At 45.5% G+C, this 25,757-nt stretch overlaps 2 protein-coding genes across 3 annotated transcripts in view; one reads left to right on the top strand and one right to left on the bottom strand.

Moving 5' to 3' along the window:
- Positions 1 to 25,757, top strand: part of smpd3 (sphingomyelin phosphodiesterase 3) — a 76,466-nt gene that overhangs the window by 23,793 nt on the left and 26,916 nt on the right. The window contains exons 2-5 of one of the 2 annotated variants that reach the window (XM_052060865.1): positions 12,010 to 12,651; positions 13,450 to 13,491; positions 13,582 to 13,701; positions 13,799 to 14,948. In XM_052060865.1, the coding sequence (XP_051916825.1) occupies positions 12,350 to 12,651; positions 13,450 to 13,491; positions 13,582 to 13,701; positions 13,799 to 14,948 (1,614 nt within the window). In that variant the 5' untranslated portion in view covers positions 12,010 to 12,349. Of the gene's footprint in view, positions 1 to 12,009; positions 12,652 to 13,449; positions 13,702 to 13,798; positions 14,949 to 25,757 lie in introns of both variants that reach the window. The other variant, XM_052060864.1, reaches the window with a different exon arrangement.
- Positions 1 to 25,757, bottom strand: part of LOC127597715 (uncharacterized) — a 166,450-nt gene that overhangs the window by 113,850 nt on the left and 26,843 nt on the right. The window lies entirely within an intron of this gene.

The raw sequence follows: 25,757 nt of genomic DNA, 5'->3' as shown, positions 1-25,757 counted from the left end.
GAGAAAACCCACGTAGGCCTGGCGAGAACATGCAAACTCCACACAGGAAGGCCGCAGCCGGGATCGACCCCCAGCCTCTGCACTGTGAGGTCGACGTGCTAACCACTGGACCACTTGGACCAACCATTCATTCATTCATCTTCCGAGCCGCTTGATCCTCACCAGGGTCGCGGGGGGTGCCGGAGCCCATCCCAGCTGTCTTCGGGCAGTAGGCGGGGGACACCCTGAATCGGTTGCCAGCCAATCGCAGGGCACACAGAAACGAACAACCATCCGCGCTCACACTCACACCTAGGGACAATTTAGAGTGTTCAATTAGCCTGCCACGCATGTTTTTGGAATGTGGGAGGAAACCGGAGCACCCGGAGAAAACCCACGCAGGCCCGGGGAGAACATGCAAACTCCACACAGGGAGGCCGGAGCTGGAATCGAACCCGGTACCTCTGCACTGTGAAGCCGACGTGCTAACCACTGGACTACCGGGCCGCCCTTGGACCAACCATATTAAAGGAAACTTAGTAGAATGATACTTTCACATACGCATCTCTAAACCAGCACCATCTGGCTATATCTATAGCTGTAATACAATATACATGTAAACAGTCATAAAGTCTTATGTCCTTTGAGCCTTTGAGTTGCCACTTGGTACAAGTTGTGTATGACAGATATGAGCTATGTTACAAGGCTTTCGAGATTCACGACAAGCAGCCACACAGGAGAGGAACCGCCCAAAAAAGTGATTGCAAAAGACCACACAGCGTTTGAAGGCACCACACGCAATCTGTCATTACCTGCGCGGGCCACACGCTATGTGCTAACCTCAATGAATGTGTGTAGGATGGCGAGGAAGATGAGAGGCCGAGAGAGCGGCTCTGTACTGTAATTAGTAAGGTGCTGAGGTTAAAGATGACATCTGGACAGTGTGGGCTGCCCTGTTGTGCGGCATGTTAACTTGATTTCCAGTTTCCTCTTCATTCTCGTTCTATTCTCAGCCTCGCATAAGGTCAGTTTTCGATTCAACAAAATTTTCAGCAGTCACACTACTGAGTGGTTTGAGTCAAAGCCGATTCGGTTGAAAATGCCTGATAGAACGACGAGAAAGGCAATTCTGTGCTTTGCCTTTTTGAGTGTTGTCCCATGAACACGATGAAGACCAAATCCACAAGGAATAATTTACATTTAAAAACAAGGTGTCTTTGTTATTGAGGGAATCTTTGAGGAACAAAAAGGAACGCGTTGACTCTAAACCTGGTGGCGGATTTCCTCTAAAATGCTCCAAAGGTGAAAAATACATTTGTAAAAATGCTATTGTAACACATATGTAAATTGAGGGGTTCATTATTTTGCAATGGATGGCTCTACTTTAAGAAACGGCAAGAGGAGAGATGGACTCTGCTTGAACGTAGCCTTATTTCAAAACGTCTGCACCGCAGCACGATCGAAAACACACACTTCTCAGCAATTGAATCACTTCCTGCTTTCCTTTTCTTCAGCCAATCAGAAGCTATTAACATAAAAACACATCTAAGCAATTATTAAACAACAGAATATAATATCAGTAATCTTAATATGAAATAATATGATGCTCAAACATAATCTATATATATATTGCGCGTCGTCCCGCACGCGGTCTGTCCTTCCGTCTGTCGCTTTTCAAAACGTACCTACTTCACCACGCCGCTGCGCGCCGCCACTGCGCGCCACCACTGCGCCGCTCAGGCAGTGGCTCACTACGATCGCGCGGGCATCTTAGCGAAAAAATGTTGTCTACCCACAAGCATTGCAATGAAATTGTTAGTTATTTAGTAGAGCTAAACATCTTTATTTTCGCGATAAGCAATGAAGATGAACAAAAAGTTGAATTAAGCAACAACACTTTTGTGGGCCAAAGGCCCACCTTACCAGCCTTCCGCAGGAACTAGCTGATGAGCCGCCCGGAGGGCGGCGAACCAGCTAGTAATAATAATAATATAACAGAAGCTTACACATATACTCATTCGTATTTAAATCATTTCATCATCCAGATTTAACTTGATGGTTTTTATGCAATCTCCTATTAGCAGCCAGATTTTACAGAGTCCGTTTAATGTGTTTTGTGCTCATCTCCAGCTCTGTCTACTTTCACACATCTCGGTTGAACGTAGCTGAAGTTCGCTTAGCACCTCTTATTGTTACGCAATATTTCCTGAAGTTGATGGGCTTCCCCTGAAGTCCTCTTGCGCCCCCATGGGGAAGGCGTAACTCTCACTTTGAAGCCCGCTGTTTGAAAGGAATTGAACCTTGACGGCATAACTTTTAAATGGCAGCGTTATGCAAGCAATGCTCTTCTGAACGTTTTGTAGTTAAGGTTCTTTATAAAGGGCATTTCAGCAACTCAGCCAGTGTTTGCCATGGCATGAACTTTGTGCTGTTTCTATAGCAACATTCAACACACACAGCGAGAGTGACTGTCAGCGAGCGCTCATTTTTTCCCCCTCTCTTCTTCCAAGTGCTCTCTGTCCTTTTTTTATTGTCATTTTTGTGGCTACTCTTTGTGGATGTCAGACAATATTTATAGTCACAAATGAGTATTTTGTTAATGACGTGGGCTTATGCGTGAAAACATCAGGCAGAGAAAACAAAATCTCTTATTTTTTTGTCCACACCCTCGGTCCGGCCCCTCGGTAGTGGTCTGATTACCTTGGTTTAAGCTTTGAATAACACATACAGAAAACAAATACGTTGATACCTTTCAGTCTGGTCTACAACGCATCAGCAAGTTGCAGACTTCGCAGATGACAAATATCTGCCTGGGCGCGACACCCGTTCCCAAACCGTCTTTTGATGTTCTTCAATACTTCGTTCCCAAATTGTTATTTTATAAATATTTTACAGTTATATTTTTAATTTTTTTCTGCAATAAGATGAGAGGAGATAGAGGAGACTGAACTCTCAGTCCCGCACACAGTTATTTTCACGGGTGCATGCAGCCTGGCGCAGTTAAAAATGGTCCATTTGCTCAATTGTGGACAAAGCCAACTCGATTAACTGGCAATCTAAGCAGCTCTTCTCATTCCCTTTAAAACCGGCGCTTGAGTGGCACACCTTCCTTGACATGGGGGGAAGCAAAAATAATATCGGCTGCAGGCCACGCAGGACTTCCAAGCACACGAAGTACATTAATTAGGAACTGTAAGCAGACCTCCACATGCAAATAATTTGGCGGTGGCGATCACATATCGCCACCGTGGAGTGGGCACTCGGAGAATGCCTTCGGCCCTAAAGGTACATGCCTGTGTGTGACAGCCCCTACCCACCCCCAGAGCTGTGCCGGGGTCAGCAATGTGATTAATGAAATAATATTAAAAATGACTTCAATTGGGTGGCACAGTAAGCGACTCGTTAGAATGTCCGCCTCACAGTGCGGAGGTCCTGGGTTCGATTCCGGTCTCGGCTTTCCCGTGTGGAGTTTGAATGTTCTCCGCGAGTACTCTGGTTTCCTCCCACATTCCAAAATGATTTATTCTAAATTGTCCCTCTGTGTGATTTTTAGGACGGATGGTTGTTCGTCTAAGTGTGCCCTGTGATTGTCTGGAAACTAGATCAGGATGTACATCGCCGACTGCCCGAAAACAGCTGGGATAAGCTCCCTCGTGAGGAGAAACGGTATTGATTTCTACAATGACTCAGATGGTTGGCCTCGCTGTTCCAATACCATTGGAGGGGAATCTTTGTATACAGTGACGAACTGAACCTCTTTGAGAAGTCTGTTGTCACAAAAGTCACATTTCAAACTTCAACCCCAACTCCGTGTCTTTCAAAGAGGCCCCTTTAAGGACAGCCCTTGAACACGAGTCACATGGAGTCAGGTCGGCTGAGTAGATAGGTTTCCCGAGCACACCGATTCTTGGCCAGGAACTGTCAGATGCTCAGGGCATCATGAGCAGGGGCGTCCTCATGTGAAGCACCACAAGTTATCCTGACACAACTGTTACCTCTTCTCTCACCCTGAGCAAAGCACGCAGAATCAGATTGGATTGTGGACTGTGGTCCAACCCTTGATCAAGAAACCTGGTCTTGATCCAGATCTACTGTCAAGTTTCAGGCCCATTTCCAAACTGCCTTTCATTTCCAAAATTCTGGAAAAAGTGTTGCACATGCAGTTGAAACTTTTCTTGGATGAACATAACATCTTGGAGATCTTCCAGTCAGGTTTCAAGATGATGCATAGCACGGAGTCAGCCCTGTTACGCGTTTCTAATGACATCCTCCTGGCAAATGACTCTGGGGACCACGTGTGTCTAGTTTTATTGGACTTAACTGCAGCATTTGATACAGTGGATCACAGTATTCTGCTGACTCGTTTGCAGCACTTGGTGGGCATTGGCGGCAGTGCTCTTGAGTGGTTTAGGTCCTATCTAGCTGACAAGACCTTTTGTGTCAGCCTTGGCTGCTCTGAGTCACGCACTGCTCCCCTGTCATGTGGTGTTCCATAGGGCTCAATTGTGAGGCCTCTGCTGTTCTCGCTGTATCTGCTCCCGTTGGGTTCCATCTTAAGGAAACATGGTATTCCCTTCCACTGCTATACAGATGACTGCCAGAGCTATGTCCCACTGAGCAAGAAAGACGCCTTCTCATTAAGGCCACTCCTTTCCTGTCTGGAAGAAATCAAAACCTGGATGGCACAAAATTTCTTGAAATTCAACGAAAAGAAGGCAGAGGTGATATTGTTTGGTCCCAGTGGCCCTTGTACATTCCATCCTGTAGACTTGGACCCCCTGTCGCCTTATCTTAAGTCAACAGTCTCAAATTTGGGCCTTAAACTGGACAGTGATTTCGATTGGCAAATTGGTGCCGTTGTTAAATCCAGCTTCTTTCACCTTAGACAGCTGGCCAAAATAAAACCTCTCCTCTCACATAAACACTTTGAGACAGTAATTCATTCCTTTGTCACATCCCGGCTCGATTACTGCAATGCCCTTTACTTTAGAGTCAGCCAGTCTTCCATTAAGCGCCTTCAGCTGGTCCAGAATGCCGCTGCTCGCCTCTTGACTGGTACTCGTAAGAGGGAGCACATAACTCCTACTCTGGCATCCCTTCACTGGCTCCCCATTCATTTTAGAGTTATTTTCAAGATCCTCCTCTTTGTTTTCAAATCTCTGAATAATCTCGCGCCACCTTACCTCTCTGAGCTCATCCGCCCCTACACACCTGCCCGGCGCCTCAGGTCTGTGGACCAGTCTTTGTTAGAAGTACCAAGAACTAAACTGAGGCTCAGAGGGGATCAAGCCTTTTCTGTTGCTGGTCCCTCTCTCTGGAATGACCTCCCACTGAACATTCAGCAAGCCTCCTCGCTGCCCATCTTCAAAGCCCTCCTCAAAACCCACTTGTATTCTTTGGCATTCGACTCAGCATGACTTAGATTTGTTCTTGGTTTTACTGTTTGGTGCTTTCTACTGCCTTTATTACCGATTTGTCTTACTGTTTATTGTGCATGTTAAATTGCTCCATGTACAGCACTTTGTATGCAGTGATGGCTGTTTGAAAGTGCTCTATAAATACTGTTGACTTGACTTGACTTGACTTGACTTGACTTGACATGCTGGTTCTATGTCTGGACCACAATTGAAGGGGACAACTCATAGATCATCCATCTATTTTACGATCCGCTTATCCTCACAAGGGTGGTGGCATCCCAGCCATCTTCGAGCAGTAGGCTGGGGGACACCCTGAACCACCATCCACGCTCACACTCAGACCTAGTGACAATTTAGAGTGTTCAATCAACCTGCCATGCATGTTTTGGAATGTGGGAGGAAACCGGAGTACCCAGAGAAAACCCACCCAGGCATGGGGAGAACATGCAAACTCCACACAGGGAGGCCGGAGCTGGAATTGAACACAGTACCTCTGTGCTGTGTGGTTGACCCGCGAACCACTGGGCCACCGGGCTGCCCTAAAAATCCTTGTGTGTGTACGTGTGGGGTGTAGCGGTAATGTATTTGCATGCATGGTCTAAATCTTAGACAATGTAAATTCGACTCGAAGAAGTCGTAATCTCCTGTTGGGTTGTGTTTTCACAGTAGGCAGTCTGGTGTTAGCTGTTACAAATGGAGAAGCAATCAATAAGAAATGATGTACAATACACTGACAATGTACTGCGATGTAATGCAATGTGCTGAGTGCAAAGGGATCTCTGTGGGTCAGGTTGGTGCATGTGTGTGTGTGTGTGTGTGTGTGTGTGTGTGTGTGTGTCTGTGTGTGTCTGTGTGTGTGTGCACGTGTGTGTGTGAATGCTGGGTCTGATGTACTGTGTGTGCTACAAGGGAATATGCATGTACAAATTCAGCGCAGGTCAGGTATTGTCACGTTGCGCCCGAGGCGATGAAAGATCGCCTCGTGCACAACAAAAATAACGAGGTGGATCCCAGGAAAAGCAGACACGAAAAGATCTTGTATGGAACACAAAAGGTTTTAATAACGAACAGAAAGAGCCCGACAGGGAAAACGGTAACAAAAAACGCTGGTCAAATAAGGACCAGGAAATAAGGAAAACAAACGAAAACGCTCGCGGAAAAACAAAGAGCGAGGAAGTACAGAAATCAGTAAACTAGAGCAATAACAATTTAGATGCAACATGAATAACAAGAGTAGTGGCCGTAAGGCAAAAAGGCAGCGAGTAATATCAATCGAGGAAATAGTGCGAGAGAGCAATGGCACGGTAAGGAATTCTCCGGCAGTGAGAGGACTGCCGGAGCCTCTTAATAAAGGAGGATAATCAGCCCGAAATTACGGACAGGAGTGCAGATGGCGGAGGGAAAAAACCCGCCACCTGCTGGCGGGCACGTGACGTGACAGGTATTGATGGATTATTAAACCGAGAGTAATAACTGTTTGTCTCGGCCCATGCCTCAGTGTCCATGATTGAGGCGCATACACTGTCAAAAAATGTGGGGAGGCCTAAAACAGTAATTTTAGTTTAAGCCATTTCAAAATAGAAATTATTGACTAAAATGTGAGTTAGGACAACAAAGCAAGTAATTTATTTGCCCCACAACAATTTGTTGAGTTAATTTGATTTATAGCTTTAAGGTGGTGGACATGACAAGAGACAATTCGCTCTGCAAACTCTGTTGAAAATACGACCACAACTTAAAATATTATCATAATTTGTTGCCTTGAAATTTTTGAGTTAACTGTTTTTTTATTAAATTTTTTAAACAGTATGTTTTAATAAAACATTATTGTCAAGGAGGGGCTGAATGCTGCCTTGGTATTCTGTTTTGGTGTGAAACAGTTTGTCAGGTCTGACTTTGTAGTGCCGATAAAAACAGTAAAAATCTCTTTCTGGAATTTACCAGTTATACATAAAACATGAGCAGAATGTAGCCCGGGGCTGTGAAACTAATTTTAAATGTGGGCCATATCGTAATTATGGTTTCCCTAACAGGGTCGGTATAACTGTGAAAGCATCAAAATGTAAGTTCACCAAAAACACAACAAATTGATGGATAACTCAATTAAAAATCAGAAGCTAATGAAACGTGTTCAGTGATTATTCATTGTATTCTGAAAGTGGACCCGGGAACAAAAAAATCCTTTTTAAATGCCGCTTCAATATTGTCTTGAGACATGTATTCTCTCTATTTACAAATTCTTCTTTTAAAGTTGTTGTTTGTACATTACAATTTATAAATGTCAAATTCGCCAAATGGACATACAATATTTGAAATACAATTTGTCATAGTTATTTGTCACAACACAGAAAACAAGTGGAGAGCAGGATAAAAAGTGATACCCAAAATGTCTAAAATTTATGACTAACCCAATGAAACACGTAAAACTACTATATGTATTCATTTACTCTACGTTTGTGCATCTTTTTATGAATTCATTTACTTTTAATCACAGTGTAGCTGCATAAAACACTCTACATGTACATTTTGTATTGGTGATCAGCAATGTATCGTATGATAATGATTGACCAGATGCGGCTGCCTCAAGCCAGATGGGTGCCTCCTGTCCTGGTGTTTAGCACAGAGACAGATGATCAACTGACATCCACGTGACGTCCAGCTCCACTGAACATTGATTGCTTTGGATTACACAGAACAAACATCAGCTCGGCACACAATCCACATTCATCCAAAAGTAGACACAGGCGGTCAGGATGCACAAAAGCGCACACGCTAAGCTTTGCCAGACCGGAGCCAATATGGATTGCTGCCCAAAGGGCTACTGGGTAATTGTGAGTCATGATTGTAATCTATTGGATGTGAGTGTAATAAGTACATGTCCAAGTCAATGGGATTGTCGAGCAAGTTGTCAAGTTGCTTCAAGAGTGATGATGGTTAAAGAAACCTTGCAGTATATATAGCAAGACATACCAAAAGTTAGATTGTGTCTAACTGCTCGCCTCTTGACTGGTACTCGTAAGAGGGAGCATATAACTCCTACTCTGGCATCCCTTCACTAGCTCCCTATTTATTTTAGAGTTATTTTCAAGATCCTCCTCTTTGTTTTCAAATCTCTGAATAATCTCGTGCCACCTTACCTCTCTGAGCTCATCCGCCCCTACACACCTGCCCGGCGCCTCAGGTCTGTGGACCAGTCTTTGTTAGAAGTACCAAGAACTAAACTGAGGCTCAGAGGGGATCAAGCCTTTTCTGTTGCTGGTCCCTCTCTCTGGAATGACCTCCCACTGAACATTCGGCAAGCCTCCTCGCTGCCCATCTTTAAAGCCCTCCTCAAAACTCACTTGTATTCTTTGGCATTCGACTCAGCATGACTTAGATTTGTTCTTGATTTTACTGCTTGGTGCTTTCTACCACCTTTATTACCGATTCGTCTTACTGTTTATGGTGTATGTTAAATCGCTCCATGTACAGCACTTTTTGCGTGCGTGCGTGCGTGCGTGTGTGTGTGTGTGTGTGTGTGTGTGTGTGTGTGTGTGTGCGTGTGTGTGTGTGTGTGTGTGCGTGCGTGCGTGCGTGTGTGTGCGTGTGCGTGTGCGTGTGTGTGTGTGTGTGTGTGTGTGTGTGTGCGTGCGTGTGTGTGTGTGTGCGTGCTGGCATCTGAGGAAGGCAGAGAACAAATCCTCAACAGCACACTTTAGGAATATTTCAACACCAACATGGTTCAGCAAAGTAGATGATTTTTACCTTCTATAATTCTACACACATATTCAAGGTCATCATCATATGGCCAAATAAATGACATTAAAGTTTTCTAGTATCAGTACTTACATTTCATTTACATATTCGTTATTATTGTTTTCAACCACGTAATCACTTGATTTCCCGCAAAAAAAGGTGCCATTTAGGGTACTACTTGATGATCCAGAGGCATAAGCAGGGGAGCTTTGAGGAAGAAAAAGTGATGACTATTCAATGGGCTAACAGAGGCTCGAGGAAAAGGTATTTCAATTTGTTGCAGTGACATGGAGGGGCTCAATGTTGTCATGGTCCCCAAATCCCTCATGGCAACCCTGTCCATGAACTTAGCTTCTTGTTTTGAAGACTTATGGCTTCAATTCAGGCCTAGTGCAGCTACTGTATAAGTTTTGCTTTGCTTTTGTTTTTACATATCCTGTGCTTAGTGAAAGAGATGTACTGCCAGCAGACACATTTGATACTGTCTTCCACAAAGGGAGCCACAAATGTTGGGTTAAACCACAGGTGTCAACGTCAAGGCCCGGGGGCCAGATCTGGCCCGTCACATAATTTTATGTGGCCTAAGAAAGCAGTTCAAGCATGTCAACTTCCATGACACTTGCTCAAGTCTGAATCAAAATTTCTAATTCTCATATTTAATGTAATAATTAGAATGTTTGAACAATATATGGGCGGCCTGGTAGTCCAGTGGTTAGCACGTCGGCTTCACAGTGCAGAGGTACCGGGTTCAATTCCAGCTCCGGCCTCCCTGTGTGGAGTTTGCATGTTCTCCCCGGGCCTGCGTGGGTTTTCTCCGGGTGCTCCGGTTTCCTCCCACATTCCAAAAATATGCATGGCAGGCTGATTGAACACTCTAAATTGTCCCTAGGTGTGAGTGTGAGTGCGAATGATTGTTCGTCTCTGTGTGCCCTGCGATTGGCTGGCAACCGATTCAGGGTGTCCCCCGCCTACTGCCCGGAGACAGCTGGGATAGGCTCCAGCACCCCCCGCGACCCTAGTGAGGATCAAGCGGTTAGGAAGATGAATGAATGAATGAATGAATGAACAATATATTATTCTTGATGCCATCTATGTGTTGTTCACTGTGTAAGTAATATGTGGATTTGGTTAAACATTGATATGGTTTCACAAAATTCACAGCCATATTGGCCCTCCAAGGGAATCCGGAACTACAATGTGTCCTGTGACAAAAATGAGTTTGACACCCCTGGGTTAAACCGTCACAGCAAAATAATTTTTTCTTTGGTACACAAGCCACTCCCTTGACAGATGAAGCATGATTTCTTACAGAAAAGTGGAACAAGTTCACTTTTTTTTTTTGTCTTTTGTGCTGCAGAATTAACGAATCATATGAATCATCATTTTTTTAACAGACACAATTGTAATTGTGTTGACATCAATCATAATTTCAGTGTTTAAATATGATGCTAGACTTAAACACTGAAATTGCATTGTTCATCCATCCATCCATTTTCAACACCGAGAGCCCATCCCAGCTGATTTCGGGTGGAAGTCAGACTACAACCTGAACTGGTCGCCAGTCAGTCGCATGGCAAATGACCAATCACACCCACATTCACACTCTCACTGAGTGGGACCCGATCCCATGTTGCCCGTGCGCAAGTCCGGCGTGTGTACCACTACACCATCAGCGACTACATTGCATTTTTGTTCAATAATTCCAGTTATAAACCTAGAATTGGATAAATTAATGAAGAAATCATGAATACTAAGTACCTTACAAAAATACAATACAATACATGCTGATTTATATAGCTCTTTTGCAACAGCAGCAGCTGTAACAAAGCGCTTAACAAAACAGTTAACATAAAGCAAAATAATAAACACAACACATAACATAAAACACGGACAGTCGTGCAGTCCTAACCACCCTTCCGTCACACACTTTGTTGTTTGAAGCAGTTTGAGATGAAAGAGGACAGAATCAAAGTGTCCTTTAACCAGTGGATCAGAGACATCATGCTCAAAATGTGCACACGTCGGCTACAAGCTAAGTTTCAAAGTCAATAAGAAGCTGTAGCATCCATTGACGAAAAAAAGAGATTGGTTCACTTCTCCTGTCCCATGGAAATCCATTTCAATTCCAAGCGGCGACTCTCGGTTCCACATACGCATGGGCGCTGAGCGCCAACGCTCCTCTCTCCTCATCCTCAACTTCAGCAGCCATCCATCCAGCCGCACCAACGCCGACTGTCCAACAGCGCCAACATCTCCACTGAACAAAACGGGGTTGCGAAAAATGCTGCCCATTACAAGCGCAAAAAACACAAGCGCGCCAGGTCTGTCCAGCACCGACAGTCAATGGCGCCGACATTCCTCCCAATCAAAATCTGTGCTGGTACAGGCCTGCTGCCGAGAAGGCGCAACCACCAAGCACAGATACTTCTCCTTTGATGAATGTCGTGGCCAAAAAAACGCTGAAAACGGTCCATGTTAGGTCCACACGATGATGTGACAAAACAAAAAGACAAAAACAACAAAAAAGAACAAAAAAGCAAGGCTTTTGAAGAGCATTTGCCAAAGGCTGCCTACTCGGGCACCACCTCGGAAAAATAAATAAATATAGATACAACAATCCTATTTTTCAGTTGTTATTTGGAGAGCTGAAAATTGCTACATGTTTACGCACACACATACATACACACGCACACACACTTGCATACATATGTACATGCATGGTACACTACAAAACGGAATGTTCTGATTCCCTGTTACGACCAAAAAACACACACAGAATTAATTTTTAAATGCGGAAAACATATTAATTATGTCATTTACCCCCCGACCCCCTCTCTGTTTTTCTCTCTTGCTCTCTCTCTCTGCTATCAATTTGTAGGTCCTGAGAAAATGGTGATGGTGAAGTTAAGTAGCTTCCTCATGAGGTCACCGGAGCCCTTGCAAGAATAAATCCATCGTCAAGGAAAACGATCATATCATGGCCACCTCCTGCTACCAGACTAGACTAACTTCTGTGCATGGTATAAATGCCGAAGACGACCTATGAACATTAAAGTCCAAATCATGTAGTAGAGCTTTTACCAATATAAAGGCACCTTTCAAGATTTTTGTTGGCTTTTACTCATTCAGATCAATGTTTGGGTAAAGAACTAATTATTTTGTAGTCATTTATCAGAGTGTGAGAATAACGTGAAAGAAGTTTGTAATTAGAGAGAGAGATGGTCCTCCACATCACCCCTTACTCCAGTTCCTGTCTTCACTTCCTGGATGGCTTGTCATGGAGCCTGGTGTTCCCCTGTTACTGGCTCCTGGATCAGCTCCTGGCCTCCTGCCTGGCTACTTCACTCGAGAAGCGCCAGCGTTCTCAGGACCCATGCTCCCTCCTCACTTTGTGTGTCCTAATAATGGTGCCTCTTTACTTGCTTTTGCTCCTCGCCTCTCTGCCTTTCGCTCTGCTGGGCTTTGTCATCTGGGCTCCTCTGCAGGCCATCCGTCAACCCTACCTGTACACCTACCACAGGTATGGAATATGTGCACATTTAGTGTATTGTAAGTTGTCTCCGTCACACATTTCTCCCTTAGTGTTGCTCTCCATTTCTATTTCGACAAATTGGTCAACTGCTTAAATGCAGAGTGACACAATAACCTCGGTATTTTGTAATACTACATCCACTGCGTCGCGTTACTTGCGTATCAACTAATTGTGAACCCCATAATAAGTACCCTATTTATGTTCCTCTCAGCTCGTTATTATAGTTTGCAAGGTAAAAGGATGTACCAAAAAGTTTCGATTTTGTATGATCACTGTGACATTGCTGGTTTAAATTAATCTCTTCAGCATACCAATGCAACTGGCTAATTTAGTCAACGGATTTGGAGTGACAGGGAACAGCAACATTATTTTATTTTGTATTAATCTTTGTGAAACAAGTTCATTATGCAGAGGTCTTAGCAATTGGATTATTAGAACAAAGTAACAGTCCTGGTCTCGTGTTCACTGTTCTATGACCATGTGACTGTTTAATCGAGGTAACTAATTGGTGCAAAATGTTGCCCAATCTTTAATATTTTAAAAACAATGTAATTAATTTGTTGTTGTTTATCAACAGTGCTCGTACTGAATGGAGGACAATGCAAAAAAAAAAGCACATTTTTATGAAATGTCAAAATTCAACAAATGACGCATCAGCCTTGATTTGAACTTTTACTAGAAAAGTGAGTCAACAAAAAAGTATTTAGTATAGTGTTTGTGGGATACTGTAAAGGTTATAAGATCAAACCTGTGGTTTGTTGATTTAGTTTTCCCTGTCTTGTGCAGACTAGAAAAGCACCAAGCTGAGCAAGACGATGCTGCACCAGGGTTTGTTGGGGTCGGGGACTGTAGACCTCAGGGCAAGAGCTTCTGTTTCTGCAGCGCCAACGTTTGCCTACTGCCCGACTCTCTGGCCAGGTTCAACAACCTATCGGACACTCAGAGGAGAGCACGGGAAGTGGGCAAGAGGATCAGAAATGGTGCCGGTCGACCTCAGATTAAAATCTACATTGATTCACCAACCAACACTTCCATCAGGTATGTAGACAATCTCAGATTTACTTTTACAGAAAAGTAAGTTATGTGTCTAAGATGATGTCTGTCATTCTTTCTCTCGGTGTGTCTCAACCATTAGTGCGGCCTCCTTCAGCAGCCTACCCACAGGTTTTCGTCGTACCTCTTCCTTGGACCAGCGGCGAGATCAGACTCACATTGTGAATGGCCCAGCAGACACTGAAAACGAGCCACTCGCCGAGTGTCCCATTCATCCTGTTGGTGGTACAGACTGCCCGGTTCATCCATCTACAGTAGTGCACGGAACCTCTGAATGCCCCCTTCACTCAGATGCAGGAAACACAACAGTGGACTGCCCCCTACACCGTGTGGAGACCAACAACTCAGACTGCCCTTTACACGCTTTGGTGCAGGTTCCAGAATGTCCCATGCATTCTACAGGGGCACATAGTGGCCCCGGTAATCACGACTGCCCCATGCACGGAAAAGAGATACATGTTAATAATGACTGCCCCATGCACGGAAAAGAGACACATGCTAATAATGACTGCCCCATGCACGGAAATGAGACACATACTAATCAAGACTGCCCCATGCACGGAAAGGAGACACATGCTAATCATGACTGCCCCACGCACGGAAAAGAGACACATGCGAATCATGACTGCTCCACGCACGGAAAGGAAGCACAGGCTAAAACCGCACCAGAGTGTCCACTTCACACCTCAGGTGTTCAAATCAGCATCAGTGCCCCTGAGCCAGACCCCCATCCGGAGGAGGCAGAGACAAGGAACCATCAGTCAGGGGAGCGGGCAGGAGTAGATGTGGCCAGCATGACTGCCTCAAGAGAATCTCTCGCTCGGTACCAAGGAAGCGATGGTTGCGTAATGATATCTTCGAACAACACCCTTTCTCACGTGCCTCGCACCTCAATATTTAAACGCCCCGGTAGAAAGCGCCGTCACGGAGATGAGGCATTCGATCATGACATTTCTGCATTTTTTCCTGCCAACTTGGATTTCCTTGCCCTTCAGGAAGTGTTTGACCATAGTTCAACAACACGACTGCGGCAGCAATTACATCGCTACTTTCCTTATGTGCTGAGTGATGTTGGGCGGTACGGATGGAAGGGATGTTGTTCCAGGTTCAAATTCCTCAACAGTGGTCTGCTGCTGGCTAGTCGCTACCCAATTCTGGATGCACGCTATGAGTGCTTCCCCAATGGAAGAGGAGAGGATGCACTGGCAGCCAAAGGAGCCCTCTTTGCCAAGGTCAGAGGTTTTATTCTCTTGTACATTTTCTTTTAGCTCTGGTGGATTGTTAGTGTTGTGTTTGCTGTCATATCCGCTTTGATTAGTTGGTTGTATAAAAGTTGGACATGAAGGAAAATCTCTTTCGAGATGTAGCAGAAATTTTAGTTTCCACATAAAGAAAACATCTTACCTCAGTTACTGCAAAGTAAAAATGTCCTGTAATCCAGTTTCTGTAACATTTTTCCTGGTTAGAGTTGCATGAAAGCTAGAGCCCATCCCAGCCCATCCCAGATCATTTTTGAGTGAGAGGCGGTCTCCCCCCTTGGACTGGTCGTCAGGACCAAGACGAAGCTACAGTCATACCTTGGTTTTCAAACATCTGTTCTCGACCAGAAAATTTGAGATTTTTACGCCTCAGATTATGACCAAAAATTGGTTTTCGACCAAACTACGCAAACCTGTATACGCCACTCGACTCCTCTCGGTTTCCAGTTTTCGACCAAACGGAGCAAATCCGAATATGCCACTTGACTACTCTCGGCTTCCTTACACGAGGAAGCATCACTGCCTCGTTTAAGGAGGAAGTAAAAAATGACCCCCCCCCCCCCGCCCTAAAAGAAAAAAAAAACATGTCGCTTTGGTTTATGTGTGTACAAGGTAACATTGTTAAATTGCATATTTTCTTTGTACATAAAGACTCTTCATTCTCTTGGCACGTCATGAAAATTTTATTTGCTCCCTGACCAAGTTCGGACCTGAATTTACTGTACTTCTACATTCAATTCAAATTCCCCTTGCTCCCAAGTCTCCAAGCCTACTTCTTTTTTGTTTTGGTCTGGACAGTAAAGCAAGCTAGCTGTGTTGTGTGTACCTTTGGCCCCAAATATTGCAATGATATTGTTGTCCCACATTGCTTTTATTTCATCACGCTGTGTAAATGGAAACTGCATTGACTCTCTGGAAATGCGTCGCCAGAAAAGCTCGACATGTGTTCAGTCTGACTGTAGCATTAGTCTTCGTCGACACACGTGGACGTCAGTTTTGGCCTCCTGTTTCTCCCACCAAATGTTTTCACTGTACATTGGTGTCCATGCGAGATCGTAAACTACAAGTGTGCACATGAAGCCACTGTGTACCACCAGTATTTTGGTGCTGCGTCATGATAACTGTTGCAGTGTGTTTGATTGTACCATTAAATGATAAATGCTACTCCCCAATTTTTTCCACTTCACTCGAGGGGTGCCATATCTGAAGCTCACTTGTAACTCAAATTTTGTCTCACTACCAGGGTTTGACATTTTTTTGTTTATTTCTTTTGCTCACCAGCCATTGTGGCTTGTGGTTTCCCAGAGTCACTTGTATTTTCACGAGCAACAATTTCATTCATGTCACTAGAAAATAGGTGTCATGTGCAACCACGTTCTGCATTTTGTAGAACAGGTCAGCGATAAAGATAAAAGCAAAGAAAAACAAAGGAAAAAAGGGTGTTGTAATAAGAATACAAATAATAATCTGTTGTGGGGACATTAAGTCTGAATGGACCATGTTCCGCACCTCTATTGTTGAGGCGGCCAATCTGAGTTGTGGCCGTAATGTGGTTAGTGCCTGTCGTGGCAGCTACCCCCGTACTCGCTGGTGGACACCAGCAGTAAGGGATGCCGTCAAGCTGAAGAAGGAGTCCTATCAAGGCTTTATGGCCTGTGGGACCCCAGAGGCAGCTGTGGTCACCGAGGCAAAAACACAGGCGTGAGAAGAGTTTGGTGAGGCCATGGAAGCCGACTTCCGGACGGCTTTGAGGAAATTCTCCTCAACTCCACCAACACGCCTTCCTTGGGGGAAGCAAAGTCTGAGAACCCTGAGGTGGGCTCTCCTATCTCTGTGGCTGAAGTCACTGATGTGGTTAAAAAGCTCCTCGGTGGCAAGGCCCTAGGGGTGAATGCCCGGAGTTCCTCAAGGCTATGGATGCTGTGGGGCTGTCCTGGTTGACACGCCTCTGCAGCATCACATGGTCATCGGAGAGGGTGCCTCTGAAATGGCAGACTGGGGTGGTGGTCCCTCTTTTTAAAAAGGGGGACCGGAGGTGTGTTCCGACTACAGAGGGATCACACTCCTCAGCCTCCCTGGTAAGGTCTATTCAGGGGTGCTGGATAGGAGGGTCCGTCAGGAAGTCGAACCTCAGATTGAGGAGGAGCAGTGTGGTTTTCGTCCCGGCCGTGGAACTGTGGACCAGCTCTACACCCTTAGCAGGGTCCTCGATGGTACGTGGGAACTCGCCCAACCAGTCTACATGTGTTTTGTGGACTTGGAGAAGGCGTTTGACCATGTCCCTCAGGAGGTTCTGTGGGGGGTGCTTCAGGAGTATGGGGTACCGAGCCCCCTGATACGGGCTGATCAGTCCCTTGACTGCTGATGTCAGAGTTTGGTTCGCATTGCCGGCAATAAGTCGGAATCGTTTCCAGTCAGGGTTGGACTCCGCCAAGGCTGCCCTTTGTCACCGATTCTGTTCATCACCTTTTTTTCACATCACCAGAATTTCTAGTCGCAGCCGAAGCGTTGAGGGAGGTCCGTTTTGGTGGTGTCAGTATTGCATCTCTGCTTTTTGCAGATAATATGGTACTGTTAGCTCCTTCATGCAGGGCTCTCCAACTCTCACTGGAGCGTTTCTCAGCTTAGTGTGAAGCGGTTGGGATGAAGATCAGCACCTACAAATCTGAAACCGTTATCCTCAGTCGGAAAAGGGTGGAGTGCCCTCTCCGGGTCAGAGAGGAGATCTTGCCCCAAGTGGAGGAGTTTAAGTATCTTGTGGTCTTGTTCACGGGTGAGGGCAGGAGGAAGCGAGAGATCGACAGGCGGATCGGTGCAGCATCTGCTGTGATGCAGACGTTGTATCGGTCTGTCGTGGTAAAGAAGGAGCTGAGCGAAAGGGCGAACCACTCAATTTACCGGTCAATCTACATCCCAACCCTTATCTACGGTCACGAGGTATGGTTTGTGACTGAAAGAACGAGATCCCGGATACAAGCGGCCGAAATGAGTTTTCTCCGCAGGGTGTCCAGGCTCTCCCTTAGAGATAAGGTGAGAAGCTCGGTCATCCGGGAGGGCCTCAGAGTAGAGCCACTTCTCCTCCACATCGAGAGGAGCCAGATGAGGTGGCTCGGGCATATAGTTAGGATGCCTCCTGGACGCCTCTCTGGTGAGGTGTTCCGGGCATGTCCCACTGGCAGGAGACCAGCACACGCTGGAGAGACTATGTTACCCAGCTGGCCTGGGAACGCCTCGGCAGCCGCCAGAAAGAGCTCGAAGAAGTGGCTGGGGAGAGGGAAGTCTGGGCTTCCCTCTTAAAGCTGCTGCCCCCGCGACCCGACCCCGGATAAGCGGTGGAAAATGGATGAATGGATGGATAATAATTTGTATGTAGTCACATCACATCCAATTAAAGTACCATAAAGACATCTCATCATTTGATCATCAGATTGAAGTTGATCAATGACATCAATATACTGTATGTGAATTTCAAAGTGGCTATCGTGGGAGTGGCAATGTCAGCATACAATACAATACAATAGACATTAGCTGAAATTCCCCCTCATTTGGCCGGTCAGCAGGTGTCATGTTCCGTCACGACACGAAGCACAAAAATCTAAATCACACAACGGCTCGTCAAAGAAACTTGAGGTAGCTGTAAATCAATGTTCCACTGCATTATTCCATGTCAGTTTGATTGATCTACTGCCTTCCTATACCCAGACAAAAATGTGGTTGAGGTTGCACGTATCAGTCCACTGCTCTCACCAAAAAAGCCATGTAGGACTTTTAACTTGGTTTCGACAATGTTTTCAATAGACTTTAACTATTAGAATAACTCTCTTGCCTATGAAGAAGGGGCACAATTTTCTGCGCATGTCTGAGCTCTGAAGCATTCTTACTAAATTGTAATTCAACGTTTCACACCAGTCCGCAGTAGATTCCTCTATAGACAATCAGAAACCTCTCCATTCTTTTATTCAGAGAAATTTAGTCATGTTTCCTTTTGCGGTCATAAGCAATGCAGGATGTTTTTACTTAACCACTGCACTTCGTGCAAGAGTGTAGCATTAAGGAAGAGTAGATTTGACATGGCATGAATTGCAGTAGTCTTAATGAGTTGAGGAACCACTTTGAAAGTTGTGTTGCATAAGCACGAGGAGCGCTGTCTTGATGGCACGACAACCAGAGCATTAATGTGGCATCAAGCTGGAAGATGGAAATGTCTTCCTTCCTCATTTGGATTAGCCTTTCTGTATTCAAACAAAATATACACTTTCTCCAAAAGTAGTAAATGTAATGTATGACACCTTTTGGAAGATGTACTCGAAGGCTTAAGGAGATGATGGAGGGGGAGGAGAAGGAAGAGGCGGATTTTATATCATGGGGACGAGAGGGTCTTCGTCGTCGCTGGAATGGGCTTCAAGAGTTACTTCCTCCTCCGTAACATCAATGAAGGAAGAAGTTGAGAGTCCAGGAGAAGAAGATGAGGGTTGACGAGTATGTTCCTTGGAGGGTGTAGTAGAAACTGGCCGAAAGAAGCGATCTAATGACGATTGCACAGTTTTCTTCTTTTTCTCATCATAAATGATGCAGTAGCACTCTATGGAATAATTCATTTGATTTGCAACCTTTGTGCAACGTTCAATATTTGGGTCTTGCTGCTCGAAGAGTGCAATGGCTTTATCTATCAGCGAAAACCCCTCGGCCAAGAGTTCCGTCTCGAATTTCTTCATGGTGACAGGCGTTTCCTCCTCCTCCTCCTCCTCTCACAGTGCCTCACGTCGGTATTAGCGGCGGAAAGAAGCACTACTCGGAAAAAGGCACGAAATACAAAATCTAACTTACAGCATCTCTTTCTGAACATTTTTCGACATATCCGCAAAAATGTTCGTATGTGCCGTTGTTCGTAACTCAAATGTTCGTAAGTCGGGGAGCGTCTGTACACCTTTGCATTACACTGTATCCTTATCTATATATATATTGCGCATCGTCCCGCACGCGGTCTGTCCTTCCGTCTGTCCCTTTTCAAAACGTACCTACTTCACCGCGCCGCTGCGCGCCGCCACTGCGCCGCTCAGGCAGTGGCTCACTACGATCGCGCGGGCATCTTAGCGAAAAAATATTGTCGACCCACAAGCATTGCAATAAAATTGTTAGTTATTTAGTAGAGCTAAACATCTCTTTATTTTCGTGATAAGCAATGAAGATGAACAAAAAGTTGAACCAAGCAACAACACTTTTGTGGGCCGAAGGCCCACCTTACCAGCCTTCCGCAGGAACTAGCTGATGAGCCGCCCGGAGGGCGGCGAACCACCACCTTACCAGCCTTCCGCAGGAACTAGCTGATGAGCCGCCCGGAGGGCGGCGAACCAGCTAGTTAACGTATAAGAGAATTAAAAAAAACAAAGAAATATGGACCAACTTTATGGACCAACTTACAACAACGAATAGCTTTAGTAACTGGAACAGAAAAGGTTTAAAGTGCATCTGAAATTCGAAAATAACATTGAATCCTAATTTGACAATAAATGTTTTTTGACTGACCATGTCAAACCATACAATACTGAAAAATAAAATGACATAAACTCAATAACTAACAATGCATCCAAACTAATCACCAACATTATCTCAGAAGCACAATATAAAAAAAAAACTTTAACCAGCAAAACAGAAATATATAAAATAATTTGTGCTTTTTTTTTTAATCAAAGATGATGTCTGGATTAATGGCTACAATGAGCACCTTTTGCAATGCACAGCTTTTCAAAGCGAGGTTTGAAGCAGGACACAGCAACTCTCGGCTCCTGCTCAATGTGTAGCGAGGACCTGTATTATTAGTTTACTGAAGTAGCAGTCATAGAGCGGCATGATTGTTGGCAATATTCGGCACGTTTTCGCTTAAAAAACTCAAGCAGCTTATCAGTGTGATTGGGGTATAATGTCTTTAAGGGACGCCTTAATTTATTTGGCTTCATGCTGTCCACTACCAAAATTTTAGACAAAGTAAGCACATCGATCTTGCCTCATCTCCCACCACAGACACATTGAAGCCAATCTCTACATATGCCTCATCATATTTCCTCCCTGAGAATGCTCCCTGCGCAAACTCTGGCAATGAGAGCGCCACTGTCCCCTAACGTAATGGAGGTGCAATGGCGCATCCCACTATTTCAGAAACACTGCATTAGTGTGATATGTATGCGAAAATGCTCTGTAATGTGTAAATTCTGTAGCGCTGCATAGAGAAATTGCTAGCATCACATCCAACTTTTATCAGTACAAAGAGAGGACAGCGAAAATAACCATTAAATTAACTATCCTTGGAAAGTTGCAATCAAAATATCCCATTCTATAGCAATGAGCAAAAATAAGCTATTTTCCTCCCTCAATTGTTTTTGCAACATTCATAGCTAAGGCAAACATTAATTTTACAGCCAGGTTAGCTTGTAGTGTTTCATTTCTTGTCTCAGTGGTGATACTCTCTCATCTCGATAATGTTTTGGTCCCTGGTTGGTGAAGTCTTCAATACACCACTGGTAGAGTCTCAAGGTGGTTAGTACAAAGAAGCAACAGGAAATGGGATTTCACTTCTACAGTGTTGTTCAACTTTTGATACTCATCGTTTTTTACCACTATTTCCTCATATACCTACTGATGATGTAACATCAGGAGCAATTGGGGGTTTAACATCTTGCTCAAGGAGAACTGCAGCATGGTCACAAGGGTTGAGGATTAATCCCGCAACCTTCAAGATGGGAGAAAACCTCTCTACCACTGAGCCATGCTGCCCCCGCACCTGAAGAGCTCATCTGCTATAGCTTGCTTGTCATGGAGAAAGTGTGAGGAGTTGTACAAGATGGCCGTGATTTTGTCCTTCAGCTTCCTGAGCCACAAACTTTGAGTTTTCGTCCTCTGGGCCAAACCACAGAGTGAAAAATGTTTCGCCAAGTGGAGAATGAAGTCTTGCAAATTGCCACGGAGGTGCCAAATGTCAGACAAGCTTGAAAGCAGGCAGTTCATTTGGCCTTTCCGTCAGATGAGGGTGATACTTTGACAGAATGTGAGGTGACCATATTGCAAATGATGAACACTGCACTTTCAAAGGTATGTTTTTTATCTTTAGTGCTGGCCACCACATACAGCAGCCTGCTGCAACTGCTCTCAAGAGATCTGCTCTCTGTCTCTTCCCAAAGAGGGCATTTACATAAATGCAACCAGTTCATTTAATCATTATTAATGTGTACACCTACCTGTAATTGCTTATGTGATTCCACCCTCACAACTTTCTCTGCCTTCATAATAACTGGAGTAGCGGTGTCACAGGAAAAATATATATATATATATATATATAATATATATATATATATATATAGCTTCCATGTTGTGGAGAGACAGGTTATTGGCCGATAGTTGGATGGGACCGCACCCTTTGAGGGATCCTTCATGATCAGGATCGTTCGCCCTTCAGTTAGCCATTCTGGGTGAGTCCCATCCCTCAGCAGCTGGTTCATTTGTACTGCTAGACGCTCATGGAGTGCTGTTAGTTTCTTTAGCCAGTAGGTATGGACCATGTCCGGGCCTGGTGCTGTCCAGTTCTTCATATCTGAGACTCTTTCCTGTATGTCTGTGTCAGAGATTTTCTCGGACAAAGTTAAAGGAACGACTCGGCACACAGGAAAATTGTCTTCAATATCGCGGGAGCGGACCTCTGAGAGCGAACGACGGTTGTTGCTCCGCGATCACACTCGGCTCCCTCTCCGCCGGTTCGAACTTTTATTGCAAAATACAAGAAAGACTTTGCCCCAGAGATTAGCATACCGCGCCCCCCGGTCCGGCCCCTCGGTAGTGATCTGATCTACCCGAATACACAAGTCACAGACTTGGCTGATGACGAATGTCCACCTGGGCGCGACAGCTGTTCCCAAACTGTCTTTTGGTATTCAACAACTCTTTGTTCCCAATTTGTGATTGAATCTAGCCTTCGCCCCCCTTGCTTTGACGTGATTACTCAAGAAAAAGGCCCTCCGCCCAAACGGCCGACACCTCTGCGCTGAGCATGTCCAGACATGCCCAAATTAACCGAAACTTTAAACATGATACAATTTTGCTCATAGATTCTTCTAACATTCCCACCTCTGTATCATAATTAAAGTTTTGTCAAACGCCCAGGTGACATTGATATGCAATTGCACGGGTGGGAGGAAAAACTGTCCTGAGGGGAAGGTGGTGTAACAAGATCAGGACAGAAAACCCTTCCCGGGCAATGGCTATACATTAAATGAAAATCGAAATCTAATCTAAACATCAAACAGAGTAAGCCAACCCAAAACATCAAACATTCACATCTGCAATGCCTTTCTGTGAAGTCGTCATATGGGCTTACATAAGGTTCTAGTAAACCAATCATCGTCCTGTCAGTTCGTCGCCTCCTGCCTCCCAGCGTCGAATCCCATGAGGCAAGTTACTCCATTCGTGGGCCTGTGTGCCCACGGTGACCCCACCTAGGTCGATGATGTTGATGATGATGCTGATGATGCACAGGCAACACGTGACTTCCTTCCTGTGGTCTTTCGGTGGCGCGCAAGGTCCGCGCACTGGTGTTTGGGTGCTGATTTTCCTTCCTGGGACTGGCGTCGCTAGGCCCCTCAACCTTGAACCAAAGGAGCTTGCACTGCGACTGGTGGATCCAGCCGTTGCGTCCTTCGCCCTTGACCGCAGTTTTTGTTGCTGCAATCACTTGAAAGGGGCCATTCCAGCGTTCACTGTCCCAGAGAAGTCTTTTTTTCAGCACCTTGAAGAAGACCAGTCTCCAATTTGGACCTGGCAAGTCTGTGGAGCAGAACATCCTGGCAGGTCATTGTGCCTATGCATCTCTTTCTGATCAGATAGTCTTTTCATGTGAGCCAAGGTGGAAGCGCTCATCACCAGCAGCCAGAGTACTTCGGCATAGCCATGTTGTTGCCGAGCAACCACCAGACGTGTTACGGGTATTTTACCGAAAATCGCAATCTAGTTCTGGGTTGTTATTCGAAACAAAAATGGCCCGCGCCGGAGTTTATATGGGTTACGTTACCACAATAGCGTGATCACCAATCACACTCACGCACTAACACAAAACCGATACGCTCAATATACGCATACAACGTTAGATGCAAACACACGCCGAGGTGGTCAACCTCCGCAGGAAGACAAAGCTTCCTCACCGTTTACGCTTAGCGAGAAACGGTATCTAAATGAGCCAATGCTCTCACAATGCGCTTGGGCTCTGTGTCCCGGGAATCTAATTTCCCCCGTACCGCTAACCACGAAACGGTACTCGAGCTAGCCTACTCCTTTTCGGCATTAACTCGTCTAATTCCGTCATTCAGTGGAGATAACCGACTACGCAACGGCTTCTCCACCACGCCGACTGACCTTATTTTTCCAGACAATTGTCCCGATGCCGAGTTGAACCCAGGTTCGTTGGATGATGGCGCTTGCTCGCTCCTCGCGGTGTCCGGTGCGGGGCTGGCTCCTCCTGGAAAAGTCTCCACGAGGTTTGGTTGGCTTCGGAGGCGCAAAACGCGCGATCAGCCACGGATCGTACACCGGAGGAAATCGGAGAGTCCAACAAAAAAGCTCAAATCCGTTCGAACAAGCACATCATCCTGCCGACAACGCCTCGGACAAAGTTAAAGGAACGACTCGGCACACAGGAAAATTGTCTTCAATATCGGCGGGAGCGGACCTCTGAGAGCGAACGACGGTTGTTGCTCCGCGATCACACTCGGCTCCCTCTCCGCCGGTTCGAACTTTTATTGCAAAATACAAGAAAGACTTTGCCCCAGAGATTAGCATACCGCGCCCCCCGGTCCGGCCCCTCGGTAGTGATCTGATCTACCCGAATACACAAGTCACAGACTTGGCTGATGACTAATGTCCACCTGGGCGCGACAGCTGTTCCCAAACTGTCTTTTGGTATTCAACAACTCTTTGTTCCCAATTTGTGATTGAATCTAGCCTTCGCCCCCCTTGCTTTGACGTGATTACTCAAGAAAAAGGCCCTCCGCCCAAACGGCCGACACCTCTGCGCTGAGCATGTCCAGACATGCCCAAATTAACCGAAACTTTAAACATGATACAATTTTGCTCATAGATTCTTCTAACAGTCTGCCACTGTTATGGTAACTGGGTTCTGTTCAGGGAGGTTGCTGTGCTCCTCTCTCAGGGTCACCAGCCATTGTGCACTGCTGTTATGTGCAACCTCCGTCTCCCATATGCCTTTCCAGTACCTTTCAGTTTCCAGTCTTGGTGGGTCAGCTCTGTTGTTAGGACCCTGCCACTGAGCGTACACTTTCGCAGGTTGTGTTGCGAACAGCCTGTTTATTCGTCTGGCATCATTCTCTTTCGTGTACCGCTTTAGGCGGCTGGACAAGGCTTGGTTCTTTGTTTGGCAGTTTCAAGTGCTTCAGGTATGGTCATCTGGATGTACCTCTCGGGTATCGGCCTTTTCATCACACCTCTCTGGGCCTCCGTCAATTGACTCACATCTTTCCAAGCCGCCTTGATCTTAGCCTCCAACCGTCTTTTCCATGGTGGGTAATGCATGGCATGGCTTCCCTGGTTGCTCTTATAGCCAAGCATCTCTAGGATCACTGATGCTGAAGTGTATATCAGCTCATTGGTTTCCGTGATCGTTACGGTAGGGAGTGCCCTCAGTGCTGCATTCACACTTTCCATGAGGCTTTCAGGTAGTACTTCACATAGCCGTTGTAATCGGTTTCTAGGTTGCCCAGGTTTCATTGTTGCCATGATCTTAGC

Source organism: Hippocampus zosterae, chromosome 3 (assembly GCF_025434085.1).
Source record: "Hippocampus zosterae strain Florida chromosome 3, ASM2543408v3, whole genome shotgun sequence".
NCBI classification, from domain to species: Eukaryota; Metazoa; Chordata; class Actinopteri; order Syngnathiformes; family Syngnathidae; genus Hippocampus; species Hippocampus zosterae.
This window is presented reverse-complemented; position numbering and strand designations above follow the sequence as displayed.